This window comes from Neltuma alba, unplaced genomic scaffold (genome assembly GCF_004799145.2).
Source record: "Neltuma alba isolate B1F8T4 unplaced genomic scaffold, ASM479914v2 tig00007211_pilon, whole genome shotgun sequence".
NCBI classification, from domain to species: Eukaryota; Viridiplantae; Streptophyta; class Magnoliopsida; order Fabales; family Fabaceae; genus Neltuma; species Neltuma alba.
This window is the reverse complement of record NW_021634710.1, coordinates 70,893-82,785: the sequence shown is the minus strand read 5'-3', so window position 1 is coordinate 82,785 and position 11,893 is coordinate 70,893. Positions and strand designations below refer to the sequence as shown.

At 29.6% G+C, this 11,893-nt stretch overlaps 1 protein-coding gene and 1 non-coding gene across 2 annotated transcripts; both read left to right on the top strand.

Annotated features, from left to right (window-relative positions):
- Positions 1-314: 314 nt before the first annotated feature.
- On the top strand, positions 315-396 carry TRNAS-AGA (transfer RNA serine (anticodon AGA)). Its single transcript has one exon. It is a non-coding gene; the product is annotated as a tRNA-Ser (tRNA).
- A 1,428-nt stretch (positions 397-1,824) lies between these two features.
- On the top strand, positions 1,825-2,475 carry LOC114752016 (uncharacterized). Its single transcript, XM_028940735.1, has 2 exons — positions 1,825-2,029; positions 2,154-2,475. The coding sequence occupies exons 1-2, from the start codon at positions 1,903-1,905 to the stop codon at positions 2,291-2,293; spliced, it is 267 nt and encodes an 88-aa protein (XP_028796568.1). The 5' UTR covers positions 1,825-1,902; the 3' UTR covers positions 2,294-2,475.
- The last annotated feature ends 9,418 nt before the right edge of the window (positions 2,476-11,893 follow it).

Sequence of the window (11,893 nt, the reverse complement as noted above, 5' to 3'; positions counted from 1 at the left end):
TGAACATTTATATTTGGTTTTTAAAATTTTATATAATCAATAAAAAAAAGTATCTATTGGTAACCAAAAAAATTTAACACATTGAATTGAATTATTTTTTATTAAAAATGTTTATTTAATTTATGTAGCGAAAAACTTCAGCCGTGGGGATGTAGCTCAGATGGTAGAGCGCTCGCTTAGCTCATGCGAGAGGTACGGGGATCGATACCCCGCATCTCCAACGTTGGGTGTTAACTCCAGCTTCATGTGTTTTGTGGTTGTCATGGCTCGTATATTTAACTTTCATTATAATTGTTTTAGGCTTGCATCCAGCAGTGGGCGTGCCGGAGTGGTTATCGGGCATGACTAGAAATCATGTGGGCTCTGCCCGCGCAGGTTCGAATCCTGCCGCTCACGGCCTTTTTACCTCCCACTTTGTTCCTCACGCACCATGCGCCGGTCTATATTGCATTCAATTTTCCAACAAAATTGTTTTCCAAAATTATTTCCGATAAATTTTTGCACTTATATATAAATACAAAATAATAAATTTATACTACCTCCGGTCTTTAATATAAATCCTGTTTGACTTTATTTTGGTCCTAAATATAAGACCACAATCTACTTTGTCTCTCATATATATATATTTTTCCAAAGTAGCCCTTCTAACAACAATAGTTCTAGTCAATATACTTGATTAGTAAGGATATTTTAGGAAAGATAATATCTATTTAGGACAAATAACTAATTCAATTTACTTCTTTAATCTCCTCAAATTAGTCAACTATCTCTTATAATTAGGACCGAAAGTAGTATAATATAATACATAATATAAGAAAATAAAATAAATCTCATTCTTTTGTCCAACCCAAAACTGGTATGTAATGGAGAGAGTATAAAAAGGGCGTAGCTGACTAATTCCAGTTCAGTAAGTATCAGCTGTCGTTGTTCTCTCCGGTGCAAACCAAGTGGCAGTTTTATTTGGCATTCTATATAATTAGATTTTGAATAATAAAACTTGAATATGATAATGATAGGTCATAGGTTCTAACCTCTCAGTTCAGCTGAAGCATAAATACAACAAAGGGAAGGGCCCAAAAGAAGGTAAAGGGTCACCGACCTTCTGAGTCCTCACAGTAATGGAGACGTAATTAAGTGGAAAACGTGTGTGATCTTCGTCTTTCGTTCCCTCTCTCTTCCGGGAAGCCCATAGAATCAGTTTCAGTATTCATTCATAAACGTCTTAAACTCATCTGATTTAAATTGTCTACATCTGATTTGAATAGTCTAGATTTAAAATTTTTAATTAATTATTTAAATAAAAATATTTTTTAAAAAAAATATTTAAAAGATTATTTTTATTTTAGATTTTATTCATATTAAAATAATTATTTTAAACAAATAAAAATAAAAAATCAAATCCAGACCATCAAAATAAGATATAAACGATACAAATTTGATGAGTTTAGGGGGTGTTTGGATAAAAACCAAACCATGGTTTCAAAAGCGCTTTTACGGTTTACGAAATAAATATGTGATGGAATTTATTTCGTTTTACTAAAAAATACCTCTGAAACCATGATTTGGAAGCTGCCAAACAACCTTTTAAGCTGGTTATCAAAACAATAATTACTGGTTCCGCTTCCTATCCTTTCCCTATTCATTACTTTATTACTCCCACCAAAATCCGGCCCCACCCTCTTTTTAAAAAAATAAAATTTCCCAATAAAATATTGTCTCTTCTAGATAAACCCCTAACTTTTTTTTTTCTCTCATTGGTTGGGACTACCATAACCACAATCATTTATGGTTTGGAGACTTTCCGCGCAATTCCCTTTTGCCTTTCTCTGGACTCTATAAGTCCACCATCTCTGCTTCATCTTAAAACCCTCTTCTGAGGGTTTTCTGTATCTGGGAGCCATCATGAGTATCAATAAGTGTCCTTCTCTGCTTCTTCTGCTCCCTCTTCTTCTCGTCTTGGCTTCTTCAGTTTCACAGAAACCCTCCGTTGCAGAAGCAAGACCACTCTCCCTCAGATCCCATCTTCAAGGTAATCCTCTATATATTCTCTCTTTCTTTTTCTGAGTGCTTGTTTCTGGATTTATAAGCACAGATCAGTTTTATTTACTTGACATAAGCTTATTTTTGTGTTCTTGGTTTGGTGATTGTTATAGGAGGCTCGCAGACGCTGACCTTGGCTTCACTTGGAGTTGTCTGCAAGTGTTGTGATGGGATTGAAGGTGCCTGCACAAGCACATGGACAGATTCTTGCTCTAATTTACAGTGTTCTCCATGGAAATATCAGACTAGCTAGTTATTATCTTCTGTGAATTTTCTGGTTGTTTTTTGTTTCGGAGGAATCAGGGATACTATATATAGAAATATCCGAATACCCCCATATTATATACCTGCGTACTGTGTAATTTTTGTGAATACTGAAAACTTTGTCATAAGCTAATTCAGGAGTTACTTTTTGTGGGTCTGCTGGATTAGATTGTATGTCTTTGAAGATCAGCTTGCAATTTCATTGATGAGTTCAGAAAGGCAAAAGGGGGAGGGGAAGAAGAGTTTTCAGATCCTGTAGTTTTTAGAGTAAACAAGACCAACAATAATTCTCTTTAATAAAACTATTTTATAATATACGAAATAAATACGTGAGAGAATTTTTTTTTCAGATATTTTTGGTATTATCCAGACGCTCCATTAATCTTTTTTTTTTTTATGAACTAAATCACTGCAGGTTGCGGTCTTTCTTATTTATATGAAAAGTAGCAGATTTTCTGAAATTATTACTCGTTTATTATTATTTAACAATGGGAATAATAGTCATGACGAAAGTTAAAACAAATTTAATATTTAAGATCTAGAAACATTGTGACATCAGGCATGATATCTATGCTACGAAATAAAATAATCCCTGCAATGGCTAAGTTCTTTTCATCTGGTCGGTCGTTTTTAAATTGTATAATTATACACAACTTTAAGACATGATCAAACAGCTAACGTTTCTTGAAACCAAATATTTAAGTATAGACGCCCTTTCTTATGAGAGTTGGGAAAGCACAGACAAAAAAGAAAAAATTCCATCAAAAGCTGATTACGGGTTTATTTGGATCACTATTTATAAAATTTATTTTTTTAACCAATTTTTGGAGTATAAATTAATTACTGTAATTACTGATGTGTCAGCCGTATCATCGCTGTTTTTTTTTTTTTTGGGCCAGCTGCATCAGCAAGTAGTCAATACTCAATACTCAATGGAGTCGAAAACATCAAAACCGTGAAAGGAGAATCATTTAGGTTCGGGTCTAAACTTGGGAGGCCTTTGTTTAGCCCATTGGGCTGAGAGTATAAGACCCAGGCCCACGACATTGCTGGTCAACTATTTGGAATACCTTCCAAATTTTGAAGATGTGGAACTAGCATTCGATGTAGAACTTCGACTGGCAAATTAGAATACACACACAATATATCGATGAAGTATTATGATTAAAATTGATGGGAATTGATAATTAAAGAATCCTAATTTATATTATCGATAGAAAAATATTATAAAAAAGATTGAAATTTCCTTCCAACACTAACTAGCCAATCATGGAATGAGTGATAACTTCATGAAACATGCAAGATAATGATCACTTTAGGGAGCAAAATAACGCATTAGGATCTGAATGGTAAAGAATAACATTAAAAAAATCATAAATTTTGTGAAATGATACAGATAGATAAAGGTTTTTGAAAATAAATAAATAAATTGATGAAAATACCACTACACGATTGGCAACATAATTCAATTATAACTTGAGGAAGCTCGGTTGGAAAAAAATAGATTGTCATTAAACTAACTTCTCGAGTGTTTGAATTATATCTTCAATGAGTTTTAACAAAATTTTGACAATTAACAATTGTAACTGACAAAATTTTCACAATTTACAACTTATGCGCAACTAACATAAATTGCCAACTCTTTAAAGATATTTTTGTCGATTTGATTTTTTAGCCTTGATCCTTCTGTCTCACTTCACAAATTTAAAATTTTTATCTGTCGTTGTTCAAAAGTTGTTTAAGTCAGTCGTGGATGAAGTGGGTCTTCTTAATTAATTGAGTCAACGGTACCTATCAAAGTTAAGGGTAACCAGGCGGATCATAGGTGCCTTTTTTAGTTGAACAGTCATTTGACTTCAAAATGCTTTCCGACCATTTTGAAACATGTAGCCTTGTCTTTTGAATAATAGTATCTTTTTTTGTAGTAATTATAATTATACTCCTCCGGTCCTAAATGTAAGACTCTTATACACTCTTGTATAAGGGTCTTACATTTAGGACCGGAGGAGTAATTTATAAGTCATTAAACTAATAATCTTATATTAGCTAGCGTGCTCTTCAAAAGAATGAGATGTTACTTTATGGTCGGTTAGATATTAATTATACTAAATGTCATATTATTTAAGACTTTATGCACTTTATCTCATTTCTTAGATAAATTTCATGGAGCATTTTAAAGCAAGAGTCCTTAGGGTGTAAAAAGCCAAGAATTCGGGATTTTTTTTTTTTTGCCAACAAGAGTTCGAGAAATATTTCAAGTCTTTTTCTTATTTCACTCTTAATATTATTACTTCATATTTTGCAGTTTTTTCCCACTTCTTGAACTAGAGACTGTGAAAGAAGAGATATCGAGTGATTTGGATCTCTTGAATTCATAAAAATTAATAAATACACTTATACTCCCTCCTACTCAAAAGGCAAGTATTTTTCTAAATGCACTATACAATATAAATATATTTACTTGACTTGGAAAGTAAAATTGGAAGGGCAAACGAGAGCAAGTTTAATTAAAAGAAATCACTCTTGTGATTTTTTTTAAAGTAGTATTATGAAGAGAGTAGTTTATCCTTATTATAAGGTATTTTATGAAATATTTATTGCACCTTTTATCTATTGTTACTCCCTCTGCCTTAAATATAAGATATAATTGATAGATGTGATTTTAGCGCTAAATATGGTAACTTGATCCACTTTATACCCCTCATTTAATATTTTTGTCCACATTGCCTTCAGTAATTTCATAATTTTTCATACTATATTTTTTTTTTCTAAATTATCATTGTTAAAATAGGACTTATTTTATAAAAATGTGCATAATTATTATATCATTACGACTAATAACTAACTTAATCATTTTTTAGCATAAATCAAGTAACCAGGTCTTATATTTATGGCCGAGAACATTTATATTTCCTAGAATTGGTTTTTCCATTATCTCAAATGATATGGTATGATTCCACCAACGTCATAATTTGTTGAAGGACTTCACACTAATGATGATCTTATGCAACCCATTATGTAGGGCTAATATCAATTCACTTTCACTTTCTTTCTTTGTTCAGTAGTGACAATATGTTACGTAAGAAAGACCAACTTCCATCGATAGATGCCAAACCGCCGTGTCTTTAGTTTCATCATCACATCTTATTTAGTTTTATATGTAAAGTATTTTCATACTAATTCAAGTTCTTGATAACTATCATGAGCTTTTGATTTGTTGTATTTAAGTGGCTTCTGCAAATGATTATTGTAGACCACGAGATTCCGTACGTTTTTTTTTTTAAGGAATATATGAAGTGCTTAAGGTTGGTCATGATAAGAAATGTGAATATGCAACACTTTGTTATATTATATAGATAATAATTTATGAAGTCATTTTGCTAAATTAAGAGAGGAAAAAATGATCGAAGTCATGCAACTTTTTTGTTTTTTTGTTTTTAAAACTCTTCACTTCAATATTGTACTCGTCAATTTCTTCATCTTCTTACAGGCAAAAAAACATCATATATACTTATGTTCTGTTATTTATGGTTATATATTACTACAGCTCAATTTTGTTTAACAAAAAATCAAACTTGATAATCCCTTATTATCTATTACAACCCGTCTTCTGAAAAAAATTTGTGTTTTATTTTATAAGACATTTTGCAGAATGTCGAGACTGATTAGTTTGTTCATTCCAAAAGCGTCAGATAAATAAAAAATGATTTATATATAGACCAAAAAGATGAGAATGTTTTAAGAATATCAACAGTTTTTCTTAGTATGTGGAGAGATAGTTAATAATAACTTATACTACCTATCCTTTATTTCGATATTTTCTGATTTCCACCCAACTAAACCTCATATCAAAGATAAGCATTAACTAATTTTGTCCAAATTCTTTAATCTATAGTATAAACTTATTATTATAATAAAAAAACAACAGGGTTTTTTTTTATATGTACGTATTTAATTGACATTGACATTACCGTCAAGTGTTTAATAATAATATGGTGTAATTTGCACCATAAAATACTCATATGAGCTGACATGACATCGTTAAGAGGAAGTGGGAACTTCAATCGTCATTCATCAACATAGTTCGTACCCAATATTGGCCACGCAAATGTACTTCGGCTTTTGGATGTTTGAGTTTGAGGTTTGACAAAATAGGTATGAAGATCCTAAGTTCATGATTCCATTCCAAAATGCTCAGTTTCATACATTTCTTTTTGAATTATATGTTTAAATTTCCTTACACCAACCATCCCAAAAGTTACCTAGACAAAATGTCAAACTTGTTTCAATGCCCATGTGTATCAAATGACAAATAAGAAAAGAAGATTCCATTCCACCACCACATGTAACCCCAACTCTAAATGCTTCTTTGCCTAACTTGTAGTACAATATTTATTTTCGTCAAACACTCAAAAGAAAGGGATTAATGTGCAAATCTACTCATAAAATATTCCGTCACGAGCACACATCTAGCACTATAATTTTTTTTAGATGTAAAAATATACATTAATTTTTGACAATAGTGCAAAAATACTATAGCTATTAAGTGAATTAATGTTGATTATTTGCAAACATGTCTATGACTAAAATGATATAAAAATACAAATAAAGTTTTCAAAATAATACAAAAATGTCACCGTCATTAAATTAACCAATATTATTTGTTTAACAAATAGTCCCCACATAATTTGCATAGCATTTTCACTCCCAACGGCCCTTTCTGCTACTGTAGGGCCTTCTTTAAGACGTAATGGCTCCACCTTCTAGGTGTTAGAGCAACCCATTCCTGCCCCTCCATCCATCTTTTTTCTTTTTTTTGGGTTTCCTTGTAGTTGATGATTTTACCTTAGAGCTAACCAGTTGCAAATTAGGATAATTATTACTTTTCTGATTCTTAATATAAGACTTAACTATTAAGTTAATTTTGATCATATATATAGATCTTTTTTTTATATTTATCAATTTTTTCTAAATTATCCCTATAGATACTCCCTCAACTATAATTAAGTAAGTAAGTGAGGGAGAATATTAAAAAATATGATTATAGTATTTTAAGAAAAACATGTCATATTTTTTATAATTACTTAACTTTCTTAATCTAATTAAACTAGTTAAATAGATTTTATATTAAAAATTAGATAAGTATCATAAACTAGCCATGTGTTGAAAGAAGATGGAGACGAGGATAACGAAGAGGACTTGTCTGTCATCATAGACATCAGCTCGTCCAAATCTTTCCATAATATTCATCAATGGTGTTAGTTGCCCATAATGAAATATTTCATTGATAGATTTACACCTTAAACTTAACAAAATGACAATCATACTTTTGAATTAAAAAAAATCTTAAATTTAAATGTTAAGAATATAATCAATATTATGTATTATGTTTTTTCAATATTAAAAATTATCATGTGTTTTTTTTAACAAAAGACCAATTATATAAATAAAATGAAGGTTAATACATAAAGTCCGAGCCTAAATAGAAAATGAAGCTTTTGAGTTCGATAGACACGCGTGGAGAGATGCTGGCTAAGGCTTTTGTTGCTTTTGACTTTTCTTTGTTTGTCTTTTCTGATTTTGGGCGTTAGCCCCTTTCTCTACCAAAAAAAAAAAAAAAAAAAAATAGAAAAGGAAGAAAAATAAGAGAAAGTTGCAGGTGTTGGAGCCTTGGAAGAGAATATCAACTAAGGATACATTTACGGATTGAAATTTCCTAAGATAAGATTTTGATTTCTTATATCCTTGTGTTTTCGAGGGACTAAAGTTCTGATTTAATTATTATATTTATGGCTTAATCACAATGTGGTTACACGCTTCAAATGAAGTTCAAAACGAGACGTACTGGAATATATAACTTATGAATAATATAGATATTGCCTCAATTCAATTATCTAAATCAAATACTTTTTTGTGTATTTTAAATAGGAGAATAGTTATGTACCTAAACTTGTATATATGTTATCCTTATCTTCAAGCAAGTCAAAATAACTGCATCTGAAATTCAAATATCAATTAAAAGTAATAATAACGTGATCAGTTACATGGCATTTATAATTGGTAAATAAATACACATGCTATAACTTAATTGAAAAAAAACAAAAAGTATAACAACTATGTGAATTTTAGTTTTATTTATGTAGAAATAAAAGTATCTTAATTTCGTCATATTATTTATTTAAGACCTATAAATAATGCAACTTCTTATGGACTCTGTAATATATTATTTTTGAAATTTTTTATTTTTACTTCTTAAATTTATTTTTAAATGCAGATCCACGCTTTAAATTTTATTATTTTCACAATATTCATTCAATTTGGAAATCGAATGAAAATATGTTTTTCCTAAAATTATTAAATTAAAATTATTTGAGAGCTTTTTTTTGTACTAAGAGCTAAACAATAATTCTAAAATGATTTTTTTTATTGGAACAATTATTTGAGGTGACCAAACTGAGAGTGGACTTTTGAGGCCAACGAAAAGTGGCGACACTTTTTTGTGGATGGAAGTTGGAAGTAAACACGCGCGGCGACTCTCAAGGCAGAAGATATGTAGTATCTTTCATGTTTAATTTCAAAAATTTTGGTTGATTTTTTTTTAAAAAAATTGGTATAATATTGTATTTACGTGTTATATTTTTTAAAATAAAATGTAAGAAATGTTTTAGTTTTTATTGCAAAGGCAGCTTATTGAGGATTATTTTTATAATGCATTAAATATTTTACATGGTAAAAATTATTACAATAAAAATTTTAAATTGTACGACTGGTAGATTATTTAAATAACTTTTACAATATTAAACAACTTAAATTTGTCAAATAACTAGAGACTTTTTTCATAAACTAATAATGAATGATATTTAAGAAACAGGACCTATAAACCATTTACAAAAGTTGCATAATATGAATACAATTTTTATACCAATGTTTAAGTTGATACTCCTCCGGTTTTAGTATAAGAGTCTTATATTTAGGACCGAAAGAGTACAATTTTAAGGAAATAATTGAAAACCTGATTCCCAACTTATAAGCAAACTTAAGTTCAATGACCTAACTTATCGTTTAGGATTGTGGTTCAATTAACTCAGACATGTTTTTTTAAAACTTGCTTAAGCATACAATTGCCAGTTCAAACTTTTAATAAAAAATATAATGTATGTATGAGTTATTAGGGGAAAAAAACCCAACTTATTAGCCAACCCCTCACTCTTTCTGCATATATCTCTAATCTGCTTATTATCCGTTTGAATATTGTTAATTTATTATCATCTATATGTCGTTTATTTCTTGTACTTATCTAAGTTTCTTATGTGTCTGCCACCGTTTTTTTTTTTTTTTTTGATTATCTGATGAATTACATCACCAGCTTATCCTAATCACATTAATATCCATTTTGTTCGATTTTTAACCTTATCCCTTCGGGTAATCTCATGATTCTAACCTCTTAATCTTATCCACAACCCATATTGCCACTCATTATTTGACATCTGTTACTTGTTTTCCTCCCATCTTATCTTTCATCCTGCCTTTAAACTACAAGTGTTGCTTCTTAATTACCTAGAACATGGTAAAACAATTAACGGAGATTTTAATGAGGGTGAAAAAAAAAATCAGATAATTCAGTTGGTCTGGTTCAGGTTGATGATGACATTATTTGAGCCCATCCCTAATCATTTTGATTTGAGACCAGTGTCTGATCTGATCCCAGTTGCATTTCCAATTTAAAATTCCCTTCAAGTTGGTTTTAGTATAATTAAATATTTACTTATATTTTCTTTTTTTTACTCTTTCTAATAAGATTTTTTTTTCTGGCCAAACTATTTTGAACTTATGCCTAATCCTTGCTGAATTGTGAGCATTAAGATTAAAATTCTTATAACAAATAAAATTTTTAAAATTTGAATTTATGTTCCCCTTACAAGAGTAAAACCGAGAGCTTCTTGGCAAGGTTTGCATTTACCAAACAATAAGCCATTTTGAAAATCTTGGATAATATTAATTCTCATAGTTATTTATGTTAACTCTGACTTTGCTTATATAGTAAGAAAGATAATGGAGACAGTAGATAAAATAAATTCAGGGCATGTTATTTTCTTTTTAAAAGAACTCAATTAGGTACTTTTGAAGAACTTTTTAGGTACAATATCTTTTTTTTTTTTTTTACATTTTTTTACCTTCATATTTTGTACAACTTCAAACTCTATTTGAGATACGTGAAGAACATCAAAGGAATCATCAGGAGCAACACAAAAATTTTTGGAGAGTGGTTACAAAAATTTAAAAAAGAAAAAAGAAAACTAGGAATTACTACATTAGTCATAACTTATAAACCATAAAATTTATGTAAATATCAACCTCTTTGAATTTTGACATTTATTCATGAGAAGGAAGGGTACAAATGGGACATAAATATCAACCTCAGCCACTGAATGGAGACTTGATTTTCAATATTCATAAATTAAGTGAGTGATTGATTGGCCATACCAAAACCCATACTAATTAATATTTCTCTCAATATGACAATTTAATGCCATTCCTCTCCCCTTTTTTTTTTTTTTCTTGTACATGATTCAATGCATCCAAATCTAACCCCTTATTTATATTTCAACCCTAAATCCATCTCTCACGTCCCTTTGCCCGACAACATATCCACCTAAGATCCTTATTATGGCCCGTCCCCTCTCTCCTCTTTTAACCTCTCTCATATATTTATATTTATCTTATCTTTATTTCAACTCATTTCAATCCATTCATGTATTGAAGTTCATTATTAAATTTGTTATGTTCCTCTATATAAATATATAGTTCAATTCATGTGCAAGAATTGACCTATGCTTTACTTTTCACATCCCCAAATGTACAATGTTTGTATTAAAAAAACTAGTTTAACAGTAGTTATGAGCGAGTAAAATTATTTACTTTTTATGTTTGTGGAATAATCTTCTAATAAATTCAACATTTGTATGCCCTTAACTCGAGGCTAAAACAAATATAAATATATATATATATATATATATCCTTGAAGTGTAAGAAAATACATACATACTGCCTTGAGTTTTTAATATAAAAATTAGGTGACTAATTTATAAATATTAGGGAGAATTCCTAAAAAAATACTTATAAAATTTCAAAATATCAAATTAGGAATGCGTATAAAAATTTGTTATCATTTGTTTTTCAAATATTATCAATTGTTATTAAAGTACAGTAAGCAGGACTGATTTAGATTTTGGAATTCTTTTTTTTTTTGGGAATTCTCCCTAAATATTAAGAAAAATTAGTTAAATTCGTAATTTGTAATAAATATATGTTGTCTTTTTTAAAATATCCTTATTAGTCATATGCATTAAAATGAAAACTCTCTAATATGCGTAATCAACATGAGGACTAATCTAAAAAAAATAAACAAATATAGGAGATAAAGTGAATTGAGATATTATATATAAGATTAAATTAAATTTTCAATTAAATCTTATATTTAGAATTGAAGATAGTGTGTGTATTGTTGGCATGGTTGAGAAACCTTGCCCAACAAAACGACTAGAATAAAGCAGAAATATTTCCCTTGCGTATTAATTTTAATTTTTTT